At 40.4% G+C, this 14,915-nt stretch overlaps 1 protein-coding gene across 4 annotated transcripts in view; it reads right to left on the reverse strand.

Annotated features, from left to right (window-relative positions):
• Window positions 1–11,056: 11,056 nt before the first annotated feature.
• The window catches only part of LOC125461422 (uridine-cytidine kinase-like 1), a 120,783-nt gene continuing 116,924 nt past the window's right edge, over window positions 11,057–14,915 (reverse strand). For all 4 annotated transcript variants that reach the window (XM_048550177.2, XM_048550178.2, XM_048550180.1 and 1 more), the window contains exon 15: window positions 11,057–12,067. In XM_048550177.2, coding sequence (XP_048406134.1) covers window positions 12,021–12,067 — 47 coding nt within the window. In that variant the 3' untranslated portion in view covers window positions 11,057–12,020. The remainder of the gene's footprint in view (window positions 12,068–14,915) is intronic.

Raw genomic sequence — 14,915 nt, forward strand, 5'->3', positions numbered from 1 at the left:
GAGAGAAGGTAGGGAAGTTTAGATGAAGCTATAGATCAGATCTGTCATGATCTTATCACATGGCAGAGCAGGTTTGAGGGGACAAAATTTCTTCTGCTCCTAATTTGTTTATTTGTGCATTAGAGCTAGTCATTTTCTGTGTTGATCCTGTGTCAGCTCTCGAAGAACAGTTCAGCTAGTCCCACACCTCTTTCTGTTCCAGTTGAGGGATGTTGGCTAAAATTAAAACTCATCAAATTGGCCTGGTTTGGACATTGGCTAGGAAGTAGAAAGTAGAGCTTGGGAAATAGCATGTTATAAACTTCCTGAGAATTAAGTACAATGTCCTACAAAGATCTGTACAAGAGCCTCAACAATTCACAATGTTTATTGATGACTTTAATAAAGCAGAGAACCATATATTTAAGTTAAGTTTACAAGTAACACATTAATTTGGTGCCTTAGAGAGCATAAAATTACAGAGAGACACATTAGAGAGGGTGGAACTATGGCAGATAGATTTCAAAATGGATGAGTAAAAATGAATAGATCCAAATATTTAAATAGTGGAATATACATCCAAATATCAGCACATATCAAAATTACATGTTTATGAAATTAATTTGTATAATATACAGAATTACTCATTAGAACTTCTCACACTGACAGAGAGAAACTGATAATTGAAGGCAATATCAGCACATACAAATAATTGTTCCAAACACAAATCAAAAAGTATTCACAGGGGAAATGTTTGTTTTTTTCGGTTTGTTATTAACTGCTACACAAGAGTTAAAAATGTTGCAACAATTAGGATTTATACTGCATAATGAAATAGAAAGATGACAATTAAACAAATCCCAGCATTTTCTTTTTGCCAACTTATTTGTGAAAGAAGTTTGCGTTAAAATAGTTGTGCTGTAGAGACACAGCATCAATTAATTTCAATTAATTTATTAATCTCAACTAATTTCATATGATTGCTGTTCCTTCACAATAAATAGCTTAATGTGAGGTAATGCATTTTGGAAGGTCTAATCCGGATGGAAAATATCCAGTAAATGGCATAACCCTTAAGACCGCTGATAGGCAGAGGGATCTGGATGTTCTGGTACACAGGTCAGTGAAGGTGGCAATGCAGGTGGAGAAAGTAGTCAACAAGGCATTTAGCATGCTTGCTTTCATCGGCCAGGTCATTGAGTTTAAAACTTCGCAGGTAATGTCGCAGCTTTATAGAACTTAGTTAGGCAGCATTTGGAATATTGTGTTCAATTCTGGTCGCCACATTACCAGAAGGATGTGTGGCTTTGGAGAGGGTACAGAAAAAAGCTTACCAGGATGTTGTCTGATATGGAGGGCATTAGGTAGGAGGAGTTGTTAGAGAAACTTGGGTTATTCTCACTAAATGATGGAGGTTGAGGGGGCAACCTGATAGAGGTCTACAAGATTATGAAGGGCAAGAACAGAGTGGACAGTCAGAAGCTTTTTCCCATGGTGGAAGAGTCAATTACTAGAGGGCATAGGTTTAAGGAACGAGGAGCAAGGTTTAAAGGTAATTTTCGAGGCAAGTCTTTTTTTACATAGGAGGGCAGTGGGTGCCTGGAACTTGCTGCCGAGGGAGGTAGTAGAAGCAGATATGATAGAGACTTTTAAAGGGCGTCTTGATAAATACATGAATAAGATGAGAATGTAGGGATACAGTCCTTGGAAGGTTAGGGGGTTTTAATTGTGACGCACAGCATGTCGGTGCAAGCTTAGAGAGCTGAAGGGCCTCTTATGGTACTGTATTTTTCTTTGTTCTTTGTTCTATTAATTTACAGACAGGACAGAAGTCCTAAAGCGTCCAGGACGTAAAGTTTTTTCCTTTTTTTTAGTTTTTGGTCACTAAAAACAAAACTTGTGTATTATGTCTATCACGCATTTCAAGCTCTCAAAGCAGCAGCCTTTGTATGCTCAATTAGTTAGGATTCAACAAGGAATTTGTTTTTCAAAAGACAAATCTCTTGCCTCCTGTCCAAAAGCATAATGTCAAAGGATACATATCGGTTTGGATTTTTCAATGAAAATGTACAGTTGAATGCAGAAATCCCTAAGTTTTTGCCAGTGACTGTATGCTTAGCCACAGGATGTGCTATTGCAGTCCTTGTCATAATCAGTTCTAAAATCAGTGAACTAACTGAGATTAGCATTGCTGCCTCACAGTGCCAGAACCCAGATTCAATCCCAGTCTTAGGTAACTGTCCGTGTGTAGTTTTGACATTCTCCCTGTGTCTGCATGGGTTCCCACTGGGTGCTCCAGTTTCCTCTCTCAGTCCAAAGATGTGTAGGTTGGGTGGACTGACCATGCTAAAATTGACCATTGATTCCAAGGATGTATCAGCTAGGTGTGTTAGCCATGGGAAATGAGGGGTTATGGGATTACGGTAGTGGGCTGGGTTTGGCTAGGATGCTTTTTGGATGGTCTGTGTGGACTCAAGGGGCCAGATGGCATCATCCTGCATTGTACATTCTAAAGATTCTACAACAAGCACTTGTGCCCCTTAGCACTATTAGTTGCACTATGAAAACCTGAACAGAAGAACCCAGGATATAGAAATAGGAGGAGTCGACCAGATCGTCCCTTGACTTTGTTTGCTATAAAATATGATCCTGACTAATCATCTGTCACAACACTATTTTCCTTCTCTCTCTGGTATCGTCACAGAGATGAATATGAAGACCATTGATGATGATGATGATACAAATGAGGTCAGAAACCCATCTTTAGATCAAACGTGACACCAAAGTAGCAAAGAGACTCACTTCAATTTGTTATGGGGATAAATGGAGTCAATAGTTAAGTAATGATGTTTGGAGCAAGGAATGAAAATGATAGTTAAATCTTTCAATAAAAGTGAGGAAATTTCTGCTGGTGGAATAATGAGTACTAAATAAGCTGTCGGATAATTTAGCAATAGTGTACAAGAGAGATGGTGGCGTGTTAGAGTTTGGTATAGTTGGTGTAATGTGAAAATTAACTCTACTTTTTGGATGATGTCCCCAAGAAGCAGCATGCAGATGAGAAACAGGAAGGGACTAAGAAGAGATCCTTGAGAGCTAGAGATAACACTGTGGGGAGCAGAAAGAGAAACAGTCTCCAGTGATTCTCTGGCTAAGATCAGTCTGGCGAAAACAAGACCCATTTGGAGCAGCCTTACCCAGCTAGATGAAAGTGAAGAGATGTTGGAGGATGGTGAACTGAACAACCATTTCAAAAGGTGAAGACAGGTGAAGAATGGAAAATTTATATTGATCAGCAATCAGTCATTTGGGAATTTGGTTTCAGTACAGTTGTAGGGGAGTTCCAGGAAAAACTGGGGCAGAATTGGAAGGTGACATGTTTACAAATCTTGGAGAAGAAAAGGAGCTTAAAGATTTGCAAGGATAGTGTGGGTAAGGATTGGTTTTTGAGGAAGGGATGAATACAGGTTGATTAAAGCAGAGAGCAGGAAAGTCAGAGATTAGAGAGCCATTAACAATGATAGTTAACTTGGGGGTCTAACGTTCCCTCTAAAGTATGCACCTGCACCATAGCACAACAATCCATCAAGTACTGTGCAATTAATTATTACAGCTTCACATATCCTGATAGTTAAATGAGGTTTATAGCCCCTCCAACCTATGTTCAAAGGACTAAAAGGCTCCAACCAAAAACAAGGAGAAGTCAGTAACTGGCAAGGCTGGAGTGGAAAGCAGGAGCAGCATTAGAAGGTACGGGATGAGCACAGGCATCAGTAAGTGTCAATGTTGGTGAAAGAGGTGGTGAGTTGGAGACGGTGACAGGGAAGTGGCAAGAGGAAGGGTTGTGGAGGGAAGTTGGAAGTTGGGCAGTTGAGAATTGGGACACTGAGCAGGAGGTAAAGTGAAAGATTAGAGTTAAGAGTTAGAGAGTCAGTTAATACCATTGATCTAGTCATTCTGCAGTAGAAAGTTTTCTTAGGATTTTTGAATGAAGATAGATACCAAAAAATATCTGATGGGTTAAAAGCATAATCACAGGGCATTTCAAAAGCTTTTGTTTTGGATTCCTCACCCAATGGTAGCTAAATAACAATGCAAAGGTTCTTTTCTTCATTTTGAGCTTGTCAATTTGAAACATACACGCCTCATCCTGAATTGATCCATCCCTACTAATTCAATTTTTGAAAAATGACTAAAAATATAAACTAACAATGCAAGAAGCTCTTGTATGGTAATGCAATGTTTATGGAATGGTATTTAAAGATTAGAAATTGAGGTGTCAAATGTTACCATGATAATGGTGGACTAGCATATTGTCATGTTAACAGTAGGGGTGGTAATCTTTCTTATTCTTCCATACATATGGTAATGTCAAAAAACTGTAACTACTTCTCTAGTGGTAGCATACATCACGTCACCTCAACATTGCTGCATGTAACACAAATTTCCATCTGCAGATGATTGGAAACAACAAATTAGGGGAACAAGGAAGGGGAGAAGGAGGAAATATTTCAACATGATTTGCTGCTTCCTCTGGTTGTTGCAATTACTATTGCTGGAGGCTTAGACCTTCATTTGGCTTGGTGTCGAATTCATACTATTGGTGGATAAGAGGAAATCCCCACCACAGGGATCTGTAGAGATTTGTGGGAAGCTGTGTGCAAGGTCAGTGACATGCACTGTTGTTTTACTACTAATCATGAAATTAGGCTAGTATATCCTATAATAGTGATGCAACTAAATTTTCGCTTACGCTTTATAATATGCAACTGGATTTTAAGTTTCCTGCTAGATGTATATATGAACAATATTATATTGTTCTTACATATATACATATAATTAATATAAATTAACATAAATGATCAAATATTTTAGAAATGAACTGCAGACATAATGTTCAAAGACTTATAAATTAACTTTCCACTGTTGAGCTGGATAGTCCCTTTGCAGAACAACATAACAGCCCACGATGTACTTAAACTGGCCTATACATTTTAAATAAGTTGCGGTTCAAGTATATCTTTTAAGGTAACTGCTATGTATTTGATTTTTGAATCAATGCCAATTCTGAGGGCAATTAAGAGTCAACCGTACATGCAGGGTAGACTACAGAAGGACTGCAGTTTCCTTGAAGAATATTAATGAACCAGTTGGATTTAACTGGCTATTGACAGTGATTCGTTATAGAATTCAAATTCCACTGTCTGCCATGGCGTCACTTGAATCTGGGTTTCGCAGAACATTACCTTGGTCTCTGCATTTATAATTTTTCAATGATACCACGAGAGTTAACAGCTCCCAGTGTCAAATATGCAACAATTAGTGTGGTGCTTGGCAATAATTTTCAGGCTGCCTCCACAACACTACAATCAATCACAAGGCTGATATACACAGAACAGTATGAAGCAGATGCAGAAATAGGCCATTCAGCTTCTCATGCTTCCTCTGCTTTTCGATGAGACCATGCTTGATCTGTTTGGGTTTCAAATTTCATATTCCTAAGTACATCTGGTATCCCTGAAGAACAACAATTTATCTAATGTTGCCTTAAAAATAAGTCAATCTTCTGAGGTAGAGATTCCAAAGTGTCTCAACCCTCAAAACAATTTCTCATTTGCACTGTCGAAGGAGGACACCTAATTTTTAAACAATGCCCTCTAGTTCTGACTGACCCACAAGTGAAAATCCATGTCCAATCTGTCAATCAAGCCATGCCTCATGCTTCTAAATTCTAGCAGCAATAAATCCAGCCTATCCAAACTTTCCTCATCAGACAACCTGCTCATTCCAGTCATCAAACTAATAACTCTCCTCCGAACCACCTCCAATGCATTTACATCTTTCCTTAAATGGGAAGACCAAAATGACCACTGCAAAAGCCATAATCAATCTATGGAGGCCCATTCACAGTGACAGCCCTAACAGCTTGGGCCTGCCTTATACAAACTTTCTTCAGATTTGCAACAGTGCCTGCCAAAATGGCTGGCATGATCAGACAATGACTAGCTCATCAGCATCATTGTTAACAGTAGTCAACAGTGAGGCTTCAGGGCAAAGAACGGGGTGCATCAAATGCTGAGGTACCTTCATGGATGGGTCAAGTAGTCTCAAGAAGACAGGTAGGACCCGGCAATCAGTAAGATGATGTGAGAAGTCATTTTCCATTGATGGTGCCTTCAGGAGGTAACTCTTAATTGGGTACTTGAGGATTCCACATAAACTGCTGATTAAGTAACAACTTGACTTGAAATTCTCATCCTTATTTTCAAATGCCTCCAATGGTCTTGCCTGTTCTTGTTTTGTTTTTGTAATCTTTGTAATCCAGCCCCACAACCCTTAACTAATCTACACTCATCTAATGTGATCCTCTTGAGCATTCATGATATTAATTGCTTTACTATTACTAAAAGGAGTTCTGAACTCTGGAATTCTCTCCTTAAAATTTCTCTGCCACTTCCAGATGGTCCTTAACCATGTTTCTTTCCATGTCTTTGGTAATTTGTCCTGATATTTCCTTGTGTACTAAATTTTGTTCGCAAACACTCCTGTGAAGTGCCTTGGGGTGAATTACCACATTAAAGATGCTAAACAAATACAAGCTGTTGATGCTGTAGCTAATTTAGTTTGACAATTTGACTACATGAATAAGTTATCTCAAAATCACACCAAAGATTGATTCAAAGCAGAAACTGAGTACAGAATTAGAATTAGATAGAAACGCAGAGAATGCTGGAGAATCTTAGCATGTCTGGCAGCATGCATGGTGAGAGAAACAGAGTTCACATTGGTTTGATTGGAGGGTCACCATGCCCTGGGCGAAGGGAGAGGTTGAGGAAGAGAATCCTTCATGGTAACTTCAGCCACTGTAGGAATTAAACCAATGCCATTGGCGTTACTCTACATTACAAATCAACTGTCCAGCCCATGGAGCTAACCAACCACATGATGATGAGGTATTGCAAGGTTGAAGTCCACTGTTGCATACGTAACCAACATGTCGGCATTAGATAAGTCAATAACATTAATCATACTGTATGAAATAAGTAGTAGGATTTGTGCTTGTAAGTTAGTGATGTTCCAACTTTACCAATCTCACTGGTGTTTTCAGTAGCCTACTGTACACAGTGGAATTTGGCTACATAGTCGTGGATGCACAAACAAACACCATCTGCAAGTTTGCTGACAAACACCGCTGTGGTAGAACAAATAGCAAGCACTGATGATTCAGAATACAAGGAGGGAGATAGAGGGCTTGGTGTCATGGTGCAATGATAACAAGCCCTCTCTCTCAATGTCAGTTAAACAAAAGAGTTGGTCGTTGATTTCAGGAAGGAGGATGACACGACCCCATCTACATCAATGGAGCTCTGGTGGAGAGTTTCAAGAGCGTCATGTTGCTGGGAATGATGACAATCTGTCTTGGACTTCCCTCGTCGAGGCTACAGTCGAGAAGGCACAACAATGCTTCTTTTTCCTCAGGTGGCTTAAGATATTCAGCATGTCTGTAGGAACCCTCACCAACTTTTACACATGCACCATAGAAAGCATACCCTCGGGGTGCATAACAGCCTGGTCCGGCAATTGCTCTGCCCAGGAATGTACAAAACTACAGAAGGTTGTGTGCACAGTCCAAACCATCATGGAAGCCAACTTCCCACCTCTGGACTCCACTTACACTTCTTGTTGCTGCAGACAGGCTGCCAACATCATCAAATACACTTCCCACCTTGGTAATGAATTTTTTTCAACCTCTTTGGTCTGGCAGAAAATGTAGAAGCTTGAATACACGCACTAACAGGTTCAAGATCAGTTTCTTTCTTGGTGTTATTAGACTGCTGAATGGACCTCTCTACCTTCAAATAATGATGATCTTGCTAATGTAGATCTTGTTTTGCATGCCTGCTGTGCAGCTGTGTCTTTGTATGCTTCACTCTGTCTAAGCACCCTATGATCTGTAGGTCCTTGTTTGCTCATGAGCTGCCTGTACTGCTCGTAAAACAAAGCTTTTCACTGTACTTAGATACTTTTAACACAATAAATCAAATCAAATCCATGCCTAATCCATTTAGCACATCTTAAACAGTCCTTCTAAGTTCTGAAGCAAAATGTATGGACATTGCCTGGCTAAAGAACAGAAAATAGTTATCATCTTGTAGAAGAGTTTGTAGGTACTCCTTAAGAAAGTGAGGTTAGAGTGATAATGGGAACTGCAGATGCTGGAGACTCCAAGATAATAAATTGAGGCTGGATAAACACAGCAGGCCAAGCAGCATCTCAGGAGCACAAAAGCTGACGTTTGGGGCCTAGGCCCTTTATCAGAGAGGGGGATGGGGTGAGGGTTCAGGAATAAATAGGGAGAGGCGGACCGAAGATGGAGAGAAAAGAAGATAGGTGGAGAGGAGAGTATAGGTGCGGAGGTAGGGAGGGGATAGGTCAGTCCAAGGAAGACAGACAGGTCAAGGAGGTGGGATGAGGTTAGTAGGTAGGAGATGGAGGTGCGGCTTGGGGTTAGCAGGAAGGGATGGGTGAGAGGAAGAACAGGTTAGGGAGGCAGAGACAGGCTGGACTGGTTTAGGGATGCAGTGGGTGGAGGGGAAGAAATGGGCTGGTTTTGGGATGCGGTGGGGGAAGGGGAGATTTTGAAGCTGGTGAAGTCCACGTTGATACCATTGGGCTGCAGGGTTCCCAAGCAGAATATGAGTTGCTGTTCCTGCAACCTTCGGGTGGCATCATTGTGGCACTGCAGGAGGCCCATGATGGACATGTCATCTAAAGAATGGGAGGGGGAGTGGAAATGGTTCGCGACTGGGAGGTGCAGTTGTTTATTGCGAACCGAGCGGAGGTGTTCTGCAAAGCGGTCCCCAAGCCTCCGCTTGGTTTCCCCTAGTGTAGAGGAAGCCACACTGGGTACAATGGATACAGTATACCACATTGGCAGATGTGCAGGTGGACCTCTGCTTAATATGGAAAGTCATCTTGGGGCCTGGGATAGGGGTGAGGGAGGAGGTGTGGGGGAAAAGTGTAGCATTTCCTGCGGTTGCGGGGGAAGGTGCCGGGTGTGGTGGGGTTGGAGGGCAGTGTGGAGCGAACAAGGGAGTCACGGAGAGAGTGGTCTCTCCGGAAAGCAGACAAGGGTGGGGATGGAAAAATGTCTTGGGTGGTGGGGTCGGATTGTAAATGGCGGAAGTGTTGGAGGATGATGCATTGTATCCGGAGGTTGGTGGGTGGTGTGTGAGAACGAGGAGGAATCCTCTTTGGGCAGTTTTGTGCTCCTGAGATGCTGCTGGGCCTGCTGTGTTCATCCAGCCTCACATTCTATTTTCAGTGAGGTTAGACATTGCTGCTATTATAACGCAAATAGCTGTTAGTAAACTAGCAGGTCATTTCAGGCAGTGTCTGAGTCTATCTTCCAAAAAATTTCAAATTCAACCTTTATGGCTTATTTTAAATGGGCTGTTTCAGTGGTTATGTTGTGACAATCATTTAATAACAGATTAGTGCTTGACTCAACAGCTTTATAATAGTTTAATCAATACCCTAGAACCATAACATTAGACTTTGCTGTAATGTTGAATGCAAACAATTCCAAGATAAGTAACACTGCATACAGTCCAGTATAAATGTGGCAGACATGGTAGTCAAAAGAAAACTGAGAATTGGTTTCATAAAAATGTTGCATTTAAAAAATTTGAAGCAGTAACCTGTACAACCTGGTGATAATATACACTCTCTGTGCTAATAACTTGTGCTCTCTCGCTGCAGATTATATATACCCCTGAACATAGGCACTTCAACATGGAAACAAATGTCTGTGATGTTTTGTTATTTCAGCAAATAAGTAATGCCCTCTCAAAGTTACCCTCCCATTGGCTGGTACATGGTAACGTGCTGGTAGAAAAGAAAAAGAGCTTGAGTCTTGCTCAGTCTTTTGTTTGTCCGAGTGGTTCCAGAGAAGAGAAATTTCAGTTATGAGGACAGATTGGGGAAGTTGGAACTGGTCTCCTTGGAAGGAGGCTGAGAGGAGGTTTGACAGGGGTTTTCAAAATCATAAGTCGCCTGAATCGGGTAAATACAAAGATGCTGTTCCTGCTGACAAAAGTAACAAGAATGAGACGGCACAGATTTAAAGTGGTGTGCAAAAGAAACGGGTGATGCAAAAACAACTTTTTCACACAGCTGCCAGTTAAGGCATGAGATGCATTGCTTGAAAATATGGGGGAGGCAGGTTCAAATGAGGCACTGAGTGACTATTTGGATAGAAATAGTATCCAGGAGTATAGGGCAGAGAAAAGCAGCAGATTAGCACTAGATAATGATGCCCATTTGAAGAGCCAGTACAGGTACAAACAGGCTGAATAGTCTCCTTCAATACCACAACAATTCTGTGACTCTACAATTTAGACAACAGCAGAGAAGACAAAAAAATTTAGCTATGATGAAGGGTCTAGGCCCGAAACGTCAGCTTTTGTGCTCCTGAGATGCTGCTGGGCCTGCTGTGTTCATCCAGCCTCACATTTCATTATCTTGGATTCTCCAGCATCTGCAGTTCCCATTATCACTAAAAAAATTTAGGAAATAGTTTTCCTTTTACAATCTCCCTGTCTCAACGTTAAGACATATATTCTACATTATTGTTTTACACACTACTTTTTTCACATGGAGACACTTTCTAATTTTAAATGGTTGTTGTGATAGAAGCACATTTATCATTTTCATTTCCATTCCTCACTAAGGTGAAGCAACTTCATCCCCTGGATTTTCCATTTTAGCTCCTTGGAATAGCATTTAAAAAAATCATAATGAGAAATTAGTGATTTTCCAAACAGTAATTCAATTAGAAAATTAAGAAGTTTGTGATGTACAGTGTTCTAATTCTGTGCTCTCAATATGCACAGGATAGCTTAGACTTAGACTTAGAATCCCTACAGTGTGGCAACAGGCCCTTTGGCCCAACAAGTCCACATGGACTCTCAGAGCATCACACCCAGACCCATCAGCCTATAACCCAGCTAGGTCACAGTCTCCACAGCTTTGATCAGAGTTCCAGACCATGAGGAATTCATCATTTTGATTCATATTGATCAAAATATAAAGGTTTTATTTTAAAATAGAATATTTCCAGATCATAATGGCAATATTCTTTAACAGCAATGATTTCAGAATACTAATAGCACAGTTACATACAAATGTCACACAAGACCTTGATCAGAGTCAACATACTATTTTAAATTAATATTTCAGGTGGTAATTGGTTTGCAATGTATTTAAATTCATTAATTTGCTTCATTGGAATGACAAATTGCACAAATTAACTTTTTCTAAAGTGCTCATGAACAAGTGTAATGTAGAAATCATGTTAGCGTTAATTTCATGATAAAAAGGACAGATTAAAAGCACTTAGTTATGATATCACAACATAAATTAATGACAAGGAGAACCAATGCATGAGGACATTTTCTATGTTATGGACCTGGATTAAGATTTTAAACAATTATAAAATACTGTACAGAGCTTAAATATTTGGGTGCAATCTTACAATCAATTATCTTTAATTGAGTACAGTTTGGATTATTAAAAGTCTAACAATAAAAAGTATGAACTTTCCAGCATTCTAATTTTTTTCTTCATTTCTCAATAGGCACAAATATGTAGTCACTCCCCTAAAGAAAACATTTTTCTTTTGCATATACGTTATCTGTGGGATACTGTCACCTAACAGAGCCACACCTACCAATCTGTTGTACTTGAGAAATGAGCTAATAAGAGTTACCTTAAAGAAAGGAGATATCAAAGTGAATTTCATGAGTTAGCCCTGCTATATGCAAGGCTGAGATTTTCTTGTCCAATTTCAGATCCATGTTACGTTTTGTCCATTATGATTAAAGAATGCATGCTGCAAATTAAGATTAAGGTGCCCACTGCATCTGATGCTTTGCGTGAAGCTCATTAATTCACCCCGTGATCTTTGAAAGTCTGTAACATCTGTCAGTGCAGAATTAAAAATGCGCATCATAAAACTGTATGGTCATCATCTTTTTACATCAGTCTGTAGGGGCATCAGTTCCAAAGTAACGATCTCCAAAATTGCCTGAAAGGAGGAAAAAAATATACCCCATCATTTCCAATAGAGACTCTTCACACAACAATGAACATTAACTGAAAGATACGCTGAATACAAATGTGCCCGTCATAATTGTGAACATTTTGTTTGTGTTCTCACTTCAGTGGTGACTCCAAATATCTAGATAAGAAATGGGAGTGCCATCATAGGCAGTATATTAGAAGCAATGGGAAAGGTGCAGTATGTAAGGAAAAGCTTTGAGAAATTGTGTTTTTTTTCCCATGGGAGCCAATATGGCTTAGAGGATATCCTGGGAGAATCCTCAAGATCTTGAATGGTTAGGATTAGATAAGTGTAATGATTATTTCTTTTAAAAAAAACTATAGGTATTTCTCATGTAAAGTGATAGGTGCATTCTTATGTGACCTTACGCCCTATAGAAAAATCCCCATACTGGTACAGCAGAAAGTTTGCATTATCCAAACAGCACCCAATATTAATCAACTCACGTTAAAGAAACACATTATAGCAGAAATACCTGTAGTTCACACATTCCTTACAGTGCCGATAGAGGCTATTTGGCCCATCAAATTTACACTGACACTTCGAAGAGTATCCCAGACTCCTCCAACCCCCCACCGCACTATCCCTGCATTTACCACAATTAATTCTCCTGATCCGCACATCCCTAAACGCAACAGGGTAATTTAGCATAGCCAATCCACTTAAATTGTACATCTTTGGACTATAGGAGGAAACCGGAGTGCCTGGCAGAAACTCATGGGCAGAATGTACAAACTCCACACAGAGAGTTACCCAAGGCTAGAACTGAGTTCAGTTACCTGGCACTGTAAGGCAGCAGTGCTAACCGCTGAGCCACCATGCCACTCATGTTGATGAGATGATAATGAAAAGTTTCAGTTAAGATCATCACCAAAAAGAAGAGTCAACAGATTAGAAACCCGTATCAAAAGGCAGAAATTCTTTCCGCAACCCGTTCTTTACACTGCCCTTAAGTTTATGTCTGCTATAAGAAGTTTTTGTATATAGTCTTGACCTGCGGAAAGATGCATCATCTATCCCACTGGAGGTTGTGACAACAGTGATATCTAGCAGAGGCCACTGCATGCAGAGCTCCATGCGTCACCCTCTGGGAGTGGGTGAAGAGCATGCCAGTGCCACAGGTGTTGCTTTGGTGACTTTAGAGGCAGTACAATTCCTCCCTTATACTGGTGTCACTGCACGTCACCCACCATCCAGAAGGCCTGATAGGCCAACCCCGTTGAAACACAGTAAAAAGCCCCCTCAGTCACCTCCTTCTGGACCAAGATGACGATGACCTGGCAGACTGGGGTTGGGGGGGGTGTAGACACAACCCCTGATCTCACATCTAGCCCCTGTTTCCCCCACCACTCTTTTTCAAAGTGCTGTAAGTGCCACTATGAACAAGTCAGGGAGAGGTATCTAGGAGGTAGTACATTAAGTATAGGAGTTAGGGCATCATGTAGCTGCTGTACAGATCATCGGTGAGGCCACTTCTAGACCACTGCATTCAATTCTGGTCTCCATGCTACAGGAAAGAGGTTCCTAAACTTGAAAGAGTTCAGAAAAGATTTATAAGGATGTTGCTGGGATTGGGGGTTTTGAGATTTAGGGAGAGGTTAATTAGGTTGGGGTTATTTTCCCTGGAGCATAGAAGGCAGAGGGATGACCTTATAGAGGTTTATAAAATCATGAGTGGCATGGATATGGTGAATAGCCAAGGTCTTTTTCCCCAGGGTAGAAGAAACCAAAGCTAGAGGGAATAGGGTTAAAGTGAGAGGGGAAAGATTTAAAAGGGAAACCTTTTCATGCAGAGAGTTGAGCATGAATGGAATGAGCTGCTATAGGAGGTGTTGGAGGCTGGTACAATTACAATATTTAAAAAGCATCTGGATGGGTATATGTTTAGGAACAGTTAAGAGGGATATGGGCCAAATGCTGCCAAATGGGACTTGATCAGTTTAGGATATCAGAGGGTTAGATAGGGTGGATAGGGAGAGCCTTTTTCCTAGGATAGTGACGGCGAGCACGAGGGGACATAGCTTTAAATTGAAGGGTGAAAGATATAGGACAGATGTCAGAGGTAGTTTCTTTACTCAGTAGTAAGGGAATGGAACGCCTTGCCTGCAATGGTAGTAGATTCGCCAGCTTCAAGTACATTTAAGTCATCACTAGACAAGCACATGGACATACATCGAATAGTGTAGGTTAGATGGGCTTCAGATTGGTATGACAGGTTGGCACATCGAGGGCCGAAGGGCCTGTACTGTGCTGTAATGTTCTATGTTCTATGATATCTGGTTGGCATGGATGAGTTGCATCAAAGGATCTGTTTCCGTGCTATATAACTCTGACTCTATAAAACATTTTTATTGGCGAACTAATATTATTTTAATCTATAAGATATAACTTGCGTTACATTAACACATCGGGGAATTTTAGAAACACAATTAGAAACAACAAAATACCAAAACAATCCGTCTGAAATCAAAGGGGAATACCTGTTAGCATGGGCCCAGATATCATGGTACTAATGACAGTGAAATTCTCAGTATTTAATGTTTTAACAGTAACCTCTAGCACCGTCACATACCTGGCGAAACACAAATCCAGATGTTCTGTGAGTGATTCAACGGTTTGAAATAAGGTGTATTGGTCAAGTATGCTCAGACTCCAAACAGATAGAAATCTCTGAACTGATGATAACTTGCTATTTTATGTGATTACCCTCAGTTCAAGAAGTTATAACTTATTGAATAAATTGTAACTGAGCTTTTAATGGTGCACTAAGTTCATAATTACTGAACAGCCTCACTATTCCTGAAAAACAATG

This window comes from Stegostoma tigrinum, chromosome 19 (genome assembly GCF_030684315.1).
Source record: "Stegostoma tigrinum isolate sSteTig4 chromosome 19, sSteTig4.hap1, whole genome shotgun sequence".
In the NCBI taxonomy this organism is placed as follows: Eukaryota; Metazoa; Chordata; class Chondrichthyes; order Orectolobiformes; family Stegostomatidae; genus Stegostoma; species Stegostoma tigrinum.